This window comes from Gracilinanus agilis, chromosome 3, assembly GCF_016433145.1.
Source record: "Gracilinanus agilis isolate LMUSP501 chromosome 3, AgileGrace, whole genome shotgun sequence".
NCBI classification, from domain to species: Eukaryota; Metazoa; Chordata; class Mammalia; order Didelphimorphia; family Didelphidae; genus Gracilinanus; species Gracilinanus agilis.
In genome coordinates this window covers 55,255,452-55,270,371 of record NC_058132.1, presented here as the reverse complement: position 1 = coordinate 55,270,371, position 14,920 = coordinate 55,255,452, and the positions used below count along the sequence as shown (strand labels likewise).

The following is a 14,920-nucleotide window of genomic DNA, read 5'->3' as shown; positions in this document are numbered from 1 at the left end:
CGGCCCCGGCCCCGGCCCCGGCCCCGGCCTCGGCCCCGGCCCCGGCCTCGGCCCCGGCTCCGGCTCCGGCTCCGGCCCCGGCCTCGGCCCCGGCCCCGGCCCCGGTCCCGGCTGCGGCCCCGGCTGCGGCCCCAGGCTGGGAGGTGGCTGTCCGGCCGCTGCTGTCCGCCTCCTACTCCGCCTTCGAGATGAAGGAGCTGCCGCAGCTGGTGGCCTCAGTCATCGAGAGGTAGTACCGGGCGGGGACCGGGAGCCGGGCGGGGCAGGGGGGTAGATTCTGCTGCATCATTCTGGCCGCCGCCCCACCGACCCCCCTCCCCCCGCAGCGCCTCGGGACCTTGGTCGAGGAGCTCTTGCCTCAGTTTCCCTCGAGAGACATGCTTTGGAGTCTGAGGAGTGGTAACTGCGCTGGTTTCCCGGTCCTGAGGCCAGGGTTTGAGTCCAGCTTCTGCCACTGCCTCACTGTGTGACCTTGGGCTAGTCACTTCCTCATATGAGCCAGAGTTAACTTCTCAGTAAAAGGAGGGAGTTGGGCTAAAGGATGCCTGAGGTTCCTTCTACTTCTGACATTCTGTGAAAGATGTCCGGCCCCCCTTCCCCTTCTCCCCGCACTTGTGGTACTCTGAAGGTGTGACAGTGAAAATTGAAGCCATGGGAGGAGGATCAATGGACAGAACATCCACTTTGGAGTCAGGGGATCTGGATTCAAATCTTGCCATTTAATTATTTGTGTGACCTTGGGCCAGCCTTTTAATCTTTCTCTACCTAAACTATATAATCTGTAAAATGAGGAGTTTGGACCTTGAAGTCCCTTCCAACTCCTAAATCTATGGCCCTTTAATCTTAGGCTGCATCTTGAGAAGAGATCATAGGACTTGGTATGATGGCAAGACAGAATTCAGTCCTCTGCCACTTATTAGCAGTGTGACCTTGGGCAGTAATAACAACTTACATTTATATATTACGTTAATGTTTTCAGAGTGTTTTACTCTTTAGCTGTCCTCTGAGATAAGTAGAGCAATTATTATTACTTCCATTTAATAGATAGGGGAAGGAAGCTGAAGTCTATGGGCTTCAGTAACTTGCTCCCGATCACTCTAGCTAATAAGGATTAGAGTCAGAATTAAGTGACTTCATCTTTCTGGATCTTTATTTCCACCTCTGTAAAGTAAGGTGGGTAGGGAGGGTGAACATTTGTAAAGTGTAGCATGACAACATTTAATGTTTGACTCCTCTGTGAATAGGATGAGTAGTGCAAAGAACACTGAATTTGGAGTCCTGGGTTGGAATTTAAGCAGTTATTTTATGACCTTTGTGATATTGGGCAAGTTGTTCTGTCTTCAGTTCTCGTTTTCCTCATCTGTAATAGGGCCCTTCCAGCCCTTAAGTCCTATGCTCTTGTGAAAAGTTTGCATTCCTGGGGCAACCCTTCCCCTCAGCCCAAGAATAGGGGATTGAGGAATCTGGGGTTTAAATCAAGGGCCAACCAGTAATTTAATAACTAAGAGTCTCCCTCAGTGGAAAAGCAACCGGTGTCATGTGCCTTTATGGGGTCTAAGCCACAACCTAACAGCAATCATTCTCTCTTCCCTTCCATAAACTTTAGATATCTCTGTCACGGTTTTAAAGTTATCCAAAACCAAGGGTCAGAAAACTCCTGAACTGTTTGACCAAGAAATTTTAATTTTTTTCCATGATGAAGAGTTCTTTTTGTGTGTGTAAAAAATATAATATTTTCAAATTATTTTATAAGCAGCTTTGTCAATATATGCCAGAGAAGCTTGGAGAGGAGAGAGCAGTTGCTGGAGGAAGATCAGGGATGTAAGAATTCTCTGTCGCAGGAGGGTGGAGAGAGTTAAGAGCAGTAAGACATTTCAGGAGACCTAGGTTTCAGACCTTATTTTAAAATCTAGAGCATCTGAGTTTCTTCCCATAGGGTAATGGTGTCAAAGCCAAGATTCTAAGCTAGGCTTCCTACCTCTGGACCTACTCCCATGTCCATTATACTACTCTCATCTGTAAAACAAGGATATTAGACTAGTTGACCTGAGGTTTCCTTTCCAGCTCTTTAACTTTCTCTAAGCCTTGACTTCACATTAGTTTTTCTCATGGTGGAGATACCACTACCATCAGGTGGTAGGAGCTGTTCGTTTACAAAGGGATGTTATTACAGAGTTCCTGTCTTCTTATTTTGCTACCACTTCAGACTTCAATAAATGTAATGAAAGAAATTATTCTTTGAGTTCATCTCTAGAAAAGATGACCTCTTCCATTTTTCCAACCAGAACTTTATACTACTCTCTACATTTGCCGCTAATTAAATCATTTTACAAAGGAAAAAAAATTAGAAATTCAGAAAAAAAGTAATTTTACTTCAGCAAGGCCCACATCCTGGCAAATTGTTATGCTTAGTTGGAATTTATGATATAACAAGTCCTGCTTCACAGTAAATCCTGTAGACATTTCCTATGTTATCAAACCAGAAATGTTCTAAAGATAAATAGATATCAAAGATCTTACCCTCAAATTATATACTCTGCTTTAAAAAAAACCGTTTAGATTAGTAGTATTTTCCTTGAAGTTTTATTCAGTGTGTTGATCGAATTAAGTTGTAGTCACATTTAACATTAGTATCATTGGATTGTAGAGTTAGAAGGGCTTAAAATACCTTCATCCTGCCCAAACCCCCTTATTTCATGAGAAAACTTAGGTTCACATTGGTTAAGTGATTTACCCAAGGACACAGATCTGTGATGTAGTCAGGACTTGAAATCTGGCCTCAAGAGTCCTAGTCTAGGCTCCTCTGCAAATTTGCCTTCAGGTTCATAACTACTGTGCATGTCAATTCACTTTTCTGGACCTCAGTTTCTTCCTTAAAATGAGGAAGTTAGGCTAGATGTCTTAAGGGTCTCTAGGCTCTTTGTGTGAGCTCAGACAATTCATTCAGTAAAAACAAAATCACAATTATTTGTTCATACTCTGTCATACACCCAATAATAGCTCTTTTAAAATGAAGAAAATTAAATGATCTATCCTAATCCAGGGACTTGGGCAGCTAGGTGGCTCAGAGGATAGAATGCTTGGCCTAAATCATGAGTACTTATCTTCCCGAGTCCAAATCTAGCCTCAAACACTTACTAGTTGTGTGACCCTGAACAAGTCACTTTAACTCTGTGTGCCTCAGTTTCCTCATGTGTAAAATGAGCTAGAAAAGGAAATGGCAAGCCACTTCAGTTTCTTTACCAAGAAAACTCTAATTGGGTCACAAAAGAGTCATGACTGAAAAACAACTGAAACAACAGATCCAGAGAATATACTTAAGTACGGCAGACCAGATTTCAGGCAAAAGGATTTGGTCTTTACCTGCCTCATCCTCTGACAGCTCATATAATTGAGATTTGACTGTGCTCATACAAAATAATAACATAACTCTTCACTGTTTTAGAAGCAGTTCTCAACTGCTAAGCATTTCCCATGGGCCTTTATAGAAAAAGCTGGATCCCATTGATTCGTTGGAGAGGGTTATGTGGCTTTGGTTTGAATATGTGTGCACTGGTGTGTCTTCTTTAGGATTCCATATAGATTAAAAAAAAATCTTTACCTTCTATCTTAGAATTATTATTAAATATCAATTCCAAGACAGAAGAGTGGTAAGGGGTAGACAATTGGGGTTAAGTGACTTGCTCAGGGTCATACAATTAGGAAGTTTCTGAGGTTACACTTGAATCCAGGTCCTCTTATCTCCAGGTATGGCTCTGTATCCATTGAACTACCTAGCTGCCCCTTCACGTGGAATTTTGAAGGAGAAAGATATTGAAAGGATACCTTTTCCATGAATTCTTCATTCTAATGTTGCTATACCACAAGAACAAATACTTAGGACATGATCCTATAGTACTTTATGGTTACAATGCTCTTTACATACATAATTTGCTAAGAGGCAGTATAGCGAATTCAGTTTCTGGAATTGGAGGAGCTGCCTCTTCCTTTGTATTAATGGTGTGACCTTGGGGAAGTCCTTTCTCAATGTCTCAGTATTCTCATCTAAAAAATGAGGAGGTTGGACTAGATGACCCCTAAGGGCTGTTCTACTTCTAAATCTATGATCACTATGTAGTAAGTCATGACCAGGACTTGAACAAGCCAGGCCTGTTGACTCTTAAGACCAATGTTTTTTTAATTTTTGTTGTTCAGTGGTTTTCAGTTATGTCTGACTTTTCCTAACCCTATTTAGGGCTTTATTGGCAAAGATGCTAGAGTGGTTTGCCATTTCCTTCTCCCACTCATCTTACACATGAGGAAACTGAGGTAAACAAGGTTAAGTAACTTGCCTAAGGTCACACAACTAGGAAGTGTCTGAGGTTGAATTTGAACTTGGGTCTTCCTGACTAGACCCAGTATTCTGTCCACTGCATCACTTAGCTGCCCAAATTCTTTTTATTATTACTTGTAAAATGGACTAAATGTTTTATTTGATGGATGGATTGTTTTCTGTCCTATATTTCTGTCCAGATTTTTTTTGCTTTTCCTCTTTTTGAGGGGTGGGAACCATTTTCTTCTTTGGATCCCCAAGCTTTGATCCACTATTATATTGGCTGTGCTTTTCTTCCCTGTCCTCAATGTCCTTCTATTTTCCTGCTGCTGTGTACTTTCTGATTATTTTATTTTTATTTTATTTGTTCTCTCCTACCAGCTTTCACCTCCTACCCTGGCATTCAGAAGCTCTGTTAAGTCAGTTCCTCATGACTCTCAGAGGTTGATGACATATGAAATAGGAGATTTCCAGGCATTGTGATACACTCTTTGTTCTCTTTTAGATGGTAGTTACCTTCCATTCTGATGAAGAGGTGGATGGACAGTTGCAAGGTCCAGACCCTACTTATTGAGAATTTGTAATTAAACACTTGTTGAAATGAAGAAGGAATAAATTAGCATGTATTAATTGGTGCTCTATGTTCAGAAGTGTCAGAGGGTAAAAACAATTAGAAATCTGGTTCTATTTTTTAATGGGTTTATTCCTTCTAAGTTTCTGAGGCTTGCATGTATCATCATGCATGTCCTCAGGACTATAAACATTTAAACACTATCACCTTTCCAAACTAAGGAACAAATATGTTATAGCCAGAATCAGTTTAACTCAGCACTCTGTTTTATGTAGAATTAATTAGCTTAATTGCTGAGGACTGGCTTCTTTTTAAAGAAAGCATCCCATACTGGATTTTTTTTTAAACTTTCTGCCACTTGTTCCTCTAAGCATAGTGGTCTTTAAGAACTCTCATTCATCTTCATATATGAAATTTATCAACTTTTCCCTAAATCAGTGTTTCCTGTGTTGTTACTGAACTTCTTGGTTATAGAATTCCTCTTTATGTAATGCAAAGATACTTGATACTTGTCATTGCTATGCCCCCACCAGAAAGTTCTTAGGCATCCATTTCTTAAAACAGACAAATGAGAGGCAATATGGAGTTGTGGATAGAATGTTTGAAATTGCTTTTGGCACTTGATTAGCTGGGTGACCACTTTCTTCATCTGAAAAATGGGAAAAATAATACCTGTAATGCTTCCTACCCCCACCCCCATTTCTTGTGAGGTTCAAATAAGATCATTTCTATGGAGTGCTTTTTAAACTTTAAAGCCTCTTATATAAATATTTGCTATTATTTTTCATTTAACCTTTGTGTCTGAAAAAAAGGCAATGAGGAAGGCTACAATTCTACTAGGTTAATTGCTTTGTGTCATAACATGGTAGTTAACAAATAGAAGCAAATTTCCATCACTGGGAAATACTATTTAATTGTGTAGACAAATGACCTAAATCCTATTATAGTCATTATGACTTTAGGTAAGTCCTTTAGCTTCTCTGAGTATTGATTTTTCCCTTTGATTCCAAGGTAAACAAGATATCTAAAAAAGGCATTTATTTCCTCAGCATTTTTTGAAATGCCACTAAATGCATGGAAAACTATGGGGCATCATGTCTTTTGATAGCCAAGAAAGAGTTGGGAAGAACTTTTTGTTAGTTAACTGTTGGCATTTATTGGCTAGTGGGAGGAGGAGTTAGGTAGCTATAGTTAAAAAAAAGACAGACCATGTAGAAAGAAAATATCAGCAATGGCAAATATCAGAAATAGAAGATATTAAGTTGCCTGAGAGGTGAGAATGGAAGTAAATTCCTCTTTTCCTTGTACCTCCCTGCCAAAAAAAAAGAGAAGACAGTTCTCTTTCCTTGCCCTAATCTTTATGATCATAGTCCATTGTTTGGTAGCTGCTGTTCTTTTTCTTATTATATGTAGCATTTTCAAATATAAGGCAACAAATCTTTTCATGAAGGTTCTTGGCCTTGCAGTTTATTAGGTTCATTTGGGTTTTAGACTATAGTAGGTTAAGAGAAATGGGTATTCCAGAGGACTGAACAAACAGAAGTGTTACTTGGCAAATTTGACCCTACCTTTATCTGCTTCTGTATACATTTTCATTTCATGTTTCTGCCTTTCTCTTCCCCGAATTTTTTTTTTGCCACTTGCTCTTTTCTCCTACTTAGTTTCATTGTACTCCTCATTACTTCTTGCATTTCTTAGAATGACCTCCTAACTTACCTAATACACTTTCCTAGCATACTTTCTCCCTTAGAACCTTTTTAAAGATTTAACTATTTCTTATTGAACTTAGATTCCTCTTAAAATGGTGAGTAATTCAAGGTTGCCTCTCCTTTTCTGTGCCAATACCCATCTTTTGTCCAAGTACATTCTTATCTTTTCTCTACTTGTGTTTTTTGCTTTGTGTTAAACTTCAATTACTAAGGGCAAGAGTCAGTGTCCAGTTTTGTGCCCTGGTATACACCTGACACATTTTTCACAAAAATAAGCATTAAATAACAATGTGGCAACATTGATCTGGGCCAAATGAGGCCAAACTTTTTTTCAGCATTTTGGTGTAACCTCATCCTCAGGATAGCAATTTCTATATTCTCTAACAGAATTTCTCTCTTTCAGTGTGAGAACTTTGCTTCATAAAATTTCTCTTAGTTGTATTAGTATTATTACTCTGATGGTTCAAATCACAAAGGGAAAACTGAAATAACTTCATAATTTGTGTTTATAGTGCTTTTACATGTACTATCTCATTTGATCTTAACAACTGAAGTAGTCAGGGCAAGAATTTATTAATCTCCATCTAATGATGGAACCGAGGCTAAGAGATTCATAAATACTAAAGAATGCTTTTTTTGGTGCTTGTTCACTCTTCTTTCCTCACTTTTCCTCTCCTGTGTTTTATGTGTTGGTATTAATAGTTTTTTTTAAGCCCATACCTTTTATCTTAGAATTGATACTATGTTTGTATTCCAAGAAAGAAGAGTGATAAGGACTAAGCAATGGGTTTTAAGTGACTTGCCCAGGGTCATATAGCTAGGAAACATCTAAGGCTTGATTTGAACCTAGGATTTCACATCTCCATGTCTGGCTCTTAATCCACTGAGCCAGGTAGCTGTCCCTTAACTCTTTCATTTTAAAGATGAGGAAACTGGGGCTTAGATCAGTAAAATGACTTATTCAAAAGTGTGTATGAACCAGAACTCTAATCCAAGTTTTGTATCTTCTGAAACAAGGGCCATCTGTGTTCTACCACACTTAGTTTATGAAGTAAGATCTATTGATGATAGCTTGGAGCTCTAAATGCTCTTTCTATTCTCTCCTGGCTTTGAATTTTTGATGTCTTTTGTTTTCTTTACTTGAAATAAAGCCAGATCAAAGGAAACATCCTAACACTACCTAGCATAGAGCCTAACACATTATAGCCACTCAGGAAATAGTGGTTGCTTGACTGGTCCGAGAAGGAACCAGTCTTTGACCAATTCATATTTTAGAATTCTAAAATAATAAAGGTCAAAGAGTCTTCTGAGGTGATGGCTACCCTGAACTGGGACCCTCTGATCAGGACAGTTTCCTGTTGGTATCCTCACTGGTGTTGCCCAGAGACAGCACAGGTTTAGTTCTCAGTATTTATCTCTCTCTGAGGCTAGGATGCTTCTAGCTTGAGAATCAAAACTCTCAGGAAAATTTAATGTCTCCATTGAGTCACTGACTATTCAGTGCCTTCTTCACTTAAATTCTGGACTATTTTCATGGATGTTTGATCCATGTTGATCCCCTTAGCCTAGGGGCTTATGCTCTGGGCTCTACAGATCTTCTTTTTAAAAGACCTTTATCTTCTGTCTTAAAATTGATACTATCAGTTCTAAAGCAATAGAGGGGTAAGGGCTAGGCAGTTGGGGTTAAGTGACTTGCCCCGGGCTACACAGCCAGGAAGTATCTGAGGCCAGAAATGTACCCAGGTCCTTCTTACTTAAGGGCTGATGCTCTCTCCATTGTGTTACCTAGCTATCCCCTACTGTGAGGATCTTTTAAAAAAGCAGGAGTTCTTCAGCTGAGGGGTAAAGGGAATGGGTGGGTAGGATTGCCAGAATTGCTTAAAACTGTGGAGAAGGATGTGACACACAGTAGATATTCCAGTTGAAGCTGTTAATTAAATGAATGTTCACCATGTGCTATTGATTCAGGCAAGTTTCTGGTTTGCCAACTTTTTATGTTGTCTTTGCAGCGAATCAGAAATCCTGCACCACGACAAGCAGTATGAGCCCTTCTACTCCTCCTTTGTTGCACTTTCCACACATTATATCACAACGGTCTGTAGCCTCAGTAAGTATCCAGCTGCTGTTACTCCCAGTTCTTGTCCTGTGAATTGTGAGGAATTTTATTTCTCCAGTTAGGTTTGGCTGCATAAATTGGTTAATGAAGTGTCTTTGCTTCAACACTCCCAAGCCATCTTTCCAGGAGCTGACACACAGCAAACACATCGTTACTCTTGACAAGTTCACTTTAACTTAGCCTACCTGAGCAGAAGTAGAAAATGCCCTTAGGCTTGAGGGACCAGGTCCTCAGCTCATTAGGTTTCTCCCTCCAGCAAAAGCCCTTCATGTGAGGTTCCACATGTCTGTCAATGAGGGAGTTAATTTCTCAATAGTCCATAGCTTTGGGGCTAACAGGCAGTTTACCAAAGCAGCATTCCGTCCTATGATTGTGGTCTGAAGGAGAATTTGTCTTCTTTATGTGCCCTGTAACATGAAATGACTTCTTCCAGCCTTCATTTTCTTATCTTTTTATCCATTTGGTTATAAAATTTGTATTTTATGTTTCCTATATTTCAATAATTTATCACTCCAAACTCATATTTCTAATGTTGCTGCCTAAAAAAGCACCAGAGTACCTGAATTCTTTATTGACTTGTTTAGTTAGCAGGTTATTCAGGTAGACATGAAAACTTCATAAACCGTCAGCATCCTTCCAGGTAAGAGGCTGGAATTGTTGATAGCAAGCATCATGTCCTGATGGCATCGGTTCCTTTGTCTTTAGAGATAAAACCTTAAACTTGCTTGCTTTGCAAGGGCCCTTGGGGAAAATAGATATATAGGTAAAGGAATACCTTTTTTCACATTGAACAAATAGAAGAGAAACTAGGATTAACAAATATCAATGGTGAAGAAATGATGGTTGGTCATTGTCAGCTTTGGCTATAATTATAGTTTGGTGGATGAGGGTGTTAGTAGGGGTTTAGTAGAAACTTGTTATCAGTTGCTTCAATTTGTTGATAAAGGAGGGTTGCTATTCCCTGTACACAAGTAGTTGGTTGCTTTTTCAGTTCCCCGAAATCAGCTCCAGTCAGTGGCAGCTGCCTGCAAAGTCCTGATTGAGTTCTCCCTCCTGCGTCTAGAGAATCCAGATGAGGCCTGTGCTGTATCCCAGGTGAGAGCTGTGGACTGGCATGCCACCAATCCAGTGCTGAAAGATTTCTTGCTCTTATTTGGTTTTGGGTTGCTGCATAGAGAAGTAGGAAAAGGGAAGGATAGTGGAAGAGGCTTTGAATTATTGTCCACTTTGCACTGGTTAATATGAGCCTAATTTTGTTCCTCTAAGCCTTTGCCATGAGAATGCTTTGCACTGTATTTCCTTAGAGACATTTAAATTTGATTTCTCCCCAGAAACACTTGATCCTCCTTATCAAAGGCCTGTGCACTGGCTGTAGCCGGCTAGACCGAACTGAAATCATTACTTTCACTGCAATGATGAAATCTGCCAAGCTTCCACAGACAGTGAAGACTCTCTCAGATGGTAAGTGTTTGCCCTGTAGGATTTACCCATTTGGCTCCTGGCATTTCCAGATTGTTTGCTGCTTTGCCGCTATCATTTTTGTCCCACTTCTTTTTGAACTAATCCAGTGGAAGATCAGAAGGAGCTGGCTTCACCGGTCAGCCCAGAGCTAAGGCAGAAGGAGGTACAAATGAACTTTCTGAACCAGTTGACCTCAGTCTTCAATCCTAGAGCAGTAGCAGCACCATCCCTCTCACCAGTGATTCAGGTGAGAGTCTTTAGCTTAACTAAAATACTCTTGTCTCTATCACTTGCTAATCCAGTGAGTAAAAGATAATAGTTAACACATTTTGATTCATTCTGTGTTTCTTGTTATTTGCTCTGGACAAGTAACCTTTCTGTTTTCATAAAGTTGGAGAATAGCATTTTTGGAGTTGGCTTAGGAACAGTGAAGTTTTAGAAGTAGGGGAACTGCTGGATTAGATGACTCCTAAGGTCTTTTTCATCTTTAAATTAATTATTTTACCATTTTTTCTTGACTGCTGGGCTCTGGCTTGGTTCCCACCTTTTAGGACAGTAAGCAATGAAGTTGTGGCAGCTAGCTGCTATGAGGGGGTCTCAATGGCTTTCTTTTTCACTTAGATGGAAGGAGAAAATGATGACCAGTGCTCAACAGATCAAGCCTCTGCCATCAAGACAAAGAATGTGTTCATAGCTCAGAATGTGGCTAGTCTACAGGAACTTGGTAAGATGAGAAACATATTACCCTAGAATATAGAGTCAGTGTAGGCTGAGGTCTAATGATTGTCAAGAAACCAGACCTTATCTCTGCAAGTTTCTCTATGAAAAGGAGTAAAATCACAGGGTCTCATTTGTAGCTCTGTGTCTTATCATTGGTGCAGGTGGCTCAGAGAAGCTGCTTCGAGTGTGTCTGAATCTTCCATATTTCCTACGCTACATCAATCGGTTCCAAGATGCCGTGTTGGCTAATTCCTTCTTCATTATGCCAGCAACAGTGGCAGATGCCACTGCTGTCCGTAATGGGTAAGAGGTTGCAAAGATTGTCTCTTAAAAGAGAGCTATAATTAACTCTTTATTGCTAGTTAACTGTGACCTGAGGGTTATAGAAGGGAAGATATTAAAAGGACTAGCCAGGCTTACTATGTCTTCTCTCTCATCTTATAGTTTTCATTCATTAGTCATTGATGTAACCATGGCATTGGATACCCTTTCTCTCCCTGTTTTGGAACCCCTTAATCCTGCTCGATTACAAGATGTGACAGTGCTCAGCCTTAGCTGTTTATATGCAGGTGAGTAGTTGTTTGGGCTTAGTTCTAGGTTGCTTTTTTAGCTCTGGGAATCTCCTTGATTTTTTTTTTTTTATTATTGCTTGATTTCTTTCTCCACAAAGTCTATCCGTTGTCTTCTATCCAGATGATTGAGAAGGAGCTGACAGTTACCCATAACTCAGGCTCTTTTCAACCATAGGAAAAACCAGTGGTGCTTCACAGAGTGCTTTATATTGTAATTGCTCCCTGTTTTACACCTGGATCATCCTTGTCCCTCATTCATCCTGATGCTTTAAAGTATGTGGGCCTTGAGAATGAACTTATTTTCTTTGAGGTTTATGGCCACCTTTTTTTTTTTTTTTAAATTTTAAACCCTTAACTTCTGTGTATTGACTTATAGGTGGAAGATTGGTAAGGGTAGGCAATAGGGGTCAAGTGACTTGCCCAGGGTCACACAGCTGGGAAGTGTCTGAGGCCGGACTTGAACCTAGGACCTCCTGTCTCTAGGCCTGGCTCTCAATCCACTGAGCTACCCAGCTGCCCCCTAATGGCCACCTTTTAATTGGGGAAAAATGCTTTATGGTTTTTCTGACCTTATTTCATACAATTCCATTGGACTACTCACTGTCCTGTTCTCATCTTGACTTTTCCCATAGCTTTATCTTCATTAATTAACCCTAGCTGCCTTGTCCCTCATTCCACCCAACAATATTCCACCTGTTGAAGTGTCTTCTCCAACTTTCAGTTCTGTTTCTTTACTCCTAGTGATATAGTACAGATTGGTACCTGAGGGCTCTTAGCAGGAATTCATGGAATCTCTGCTTCTTTTGTTGCAGGTGTAAGTGTGGCCACATGCATGGCTATTCTTCATGTGGGCAGTACCCAGCAGGTGCGAACAGGCTCTACTAGCTCCAAAGAAGAAGATTATGAAAATGATGCTGCTACAATTGTTCAGAAATGTGTAAGCCAAGGGCGCTTAGACTGAAAGGTGTTGGAAGGAGACAGAGGTTTAGTTGCTGAAATATTTCTGCCTTAAAAGTTGGGCTTAGGAGATGTACATTAAGAAAAGTGGGCCTCTTCAGTAGATAGTGGCCTTCTATAGATAGACTACTTCTCAGAAGCTTTACTTTCTTTCTTTAATTATGCAGTTATAAACACAGTTTAGCCATGGCAGTAAACCTGGTAAAAGTTGTCATTCTGTGATAGAGATACAGTTGTCCCTCACTATATTGTGGTTCACTTATTGTGGCTTCACTATATTGCTGGTTTAAAATATATATATATATTCTGTATCACAGAGTTTTTGCTATATCACAGGATTTTGCAGATGGATACTGTACTGTACACAATGGAAATGCAGTATGCCACTACTACTTGCACAAGTTTAAGAGCATATGAAGTGTTTATAAGAGTGTGGCAAAGGTTTATAAGAGTGTGGGAAGGATTTATAAAGCCTTAAAATATATATAAATAATAAAATAAATATATATAATGCTGCTACTTCTTGGATACCTATCATGGGGGTCTCTGGAGTGTAACTCCCACTATAGGTAAGGGATAACTATATTACAATACTCAGAAGAGACAAGTCGTCTTAGATGAGGTATGAGAAGGATTAGTCATTTTATTGCAAAATGGTTTATGTTGTCTCACATTTTATGTATATGTTTTCCAACAGCTTGAAATCTATGAAATGATTGGGCAGGCCATCAGCAACTCCCGGCGAGCTGGAGGAGAGGTAGAAAGCATTAGTTAAACTTATCCTTCAACATTTCTCAGTTTTGGATTTCTTTGGATTCTCACTTGTACTCTGTCTCTCATTTCAGCACTACCAGAACTTTCAGCTGCTGGGTGCTTGGTGTTTGCTGAATAGTCTCTTCCTCATCTTGAATCTCAGCCCAACTGCCTTAGCTGATAAGGGGAAAGAGAAAGATCCACTGGCTGCTCTCAGAGTTCGAGACATCATTGCTCGTACAAAAGAGGGTGTGGGCTCCCCCAAACTGGGACCTGGGAAAGGGTATGTAACTACTGGGTTTTGGTTTGTTTTTCCCATTTCCTTTTATATCAGTAAAGGACACCAATATACCAATGAGGGCATCAGTGCATTTGTAGAACTTTGGAGAAGAGACCATTTGGGTAGGGGAGCAGAACATGATCATTATTCCTCAACTATTTTCAGAGCTGTCATATGAAAGGAATGAGGAGACTTGGTTTCTAGGATCAGAACTAGGGAAGGAAAGGAACAGAGAAGGAAATTTTGGTTTAATGTAAGGAAAGATTCCTTAACAAATAGAACTGTTCAACCGTGATATTGTTGGGGAGAGAAAATGATTTCTTAATCCCTGGAGGCTTTTAAGCATATTATTGGCTATTTATCAAGGATATTTCTGAGAGAACAGGTTGAACCATAGAACTTCTAGGTCCTTTCTGTCTTGGAGAGTTTATGATTTTTCATTTTCTCCCTCCCTCTTTATTTTGAACTTATTGCATAGAGTGAGGCTTTGTATTCTCAGCTTCAGTGAAGTTTTTTCCTTATAAAATGACAGTAATGTAAAATTTATCACAGCACAATCTTTCAGCGTTTTAGTGAAATCTGGGTAGAAAGTATTACTTGGTGGCAAAGGAAGAAATTTTGAGATTTGGCTTACATGTTGTTAAAGACTGTTTCCTTTTCTCACTCCTTTTCTCTCTCTCACCTCCCTGTCACCTTCTCTTTTTTCTCTTTCTCAAAAATAACAGCATCATTCATTTTTACTATACCTTTTCTGAATGAATTTGTGGCCAACAAGCCCTATACTTGTAAAGAATTTTTAAAAAATTGGAGAGTTAGTGGGCAGCTTAAAGTGGCTCCACAAATTAAGAACTAGGTCTAGAGAGGGGAGATCTTGGGCTCAAATCTGGCTTCAGATATTTTACTAGCTGTGTGACCCTGGACAATTCACTTAACTCCAATTACCTAGCCTTTACTGCTCTTCTGCCTTGGAACCAATACACAGTACTGATTCTAAGACAGAAAGTAAGGGTTTAAAAAAAAAAAATTGAACAGTTATGCAGAACTGTTGGTATGAACAACATACAAAACACATCTGACATTAAATTCAGTATTCTGTATCCATAGTCCTTTATCTCTGTATAAAAGGGAGGGGAAATTCATTTTCTCATTTCATTTTCTAGACCGAGTGTGGCTGTAAGTAGATACGTAACATTCAGTTGAGTTTTCCTATATTTTGCACTTATATTATTGTAGTCAACATGTTGTTTTTCTTTTCAATTTATTCTACATTAGTTCATGTAACTAACTCTTCCATTGCTTTTCTGAATTCTTCATATTTGTCATTTCTTATGATATAATGATATTGCATTATTCATATACCATAATTTGTTTAATCATTCTCCAATCAGTGGGCATCTGTTTCATTTCAAATTCTTTGCTGCTACATAAGACTTTCTGTTCTTTTTTCTATTTGAAGTACTATATCCTTG

At 39.6% G+C, this 14,920-nt stretch overlaps 1 protein-coding gene across 1 annotated transcript in view; it reads left to right on the top strand.

Annotated features, from left to right (window-relative positions):
* UBR4 (ubiquitin protein ligase E3 component n-recognin 4) overlaps window positions 1-14,920 on the top strand; it is a 161,355-nt gene that overhangs the window by 4,908 nt on the left and 141,527 nt on the right. Inside the window, exons 2-12 of the mRNA XM_044668702.1 lie at window positions 79-229; window positions 8,602-8,699; window positions 9,700-9,803; window positions 10,040-10,169; window positions 10,277-10,416; window positions 10,791-10,893; window positions 11,051-11,192; window positions 11,334-11,458; window positions 12,274-12,398; window positions 13,116-13,175; window positions 13,264-13,454. Coding sequence (XP_044524637.1) covers window positions 79-229; window positions 8,602-8,699; window positions 9,700-9,803; window positions 10,040-10,169; window positions 10,277-10,416; window positions 10,791-10,893; window positions 11,051-11,192; window positions 11,334-11,458; window positions 12,274-12,398; window positions 13,116-13,175; window positions 13,264-13,454 — 1,369 coding nt within the window. The remainder of the gene's footprint in view (window positions 1-78; window positions 230-8,601; window positions 8,700-9,699; window positions 9,804-10,039; window positions 10,170-10,276; window positions 10,417-10,790; window positions 10,894-11,050; window positions 11,193-11,333; window positions 11,459-12,273; window positions 12,399-13,115; window positions 13,176-13,263; window positions 13,455-14,920) is intronic.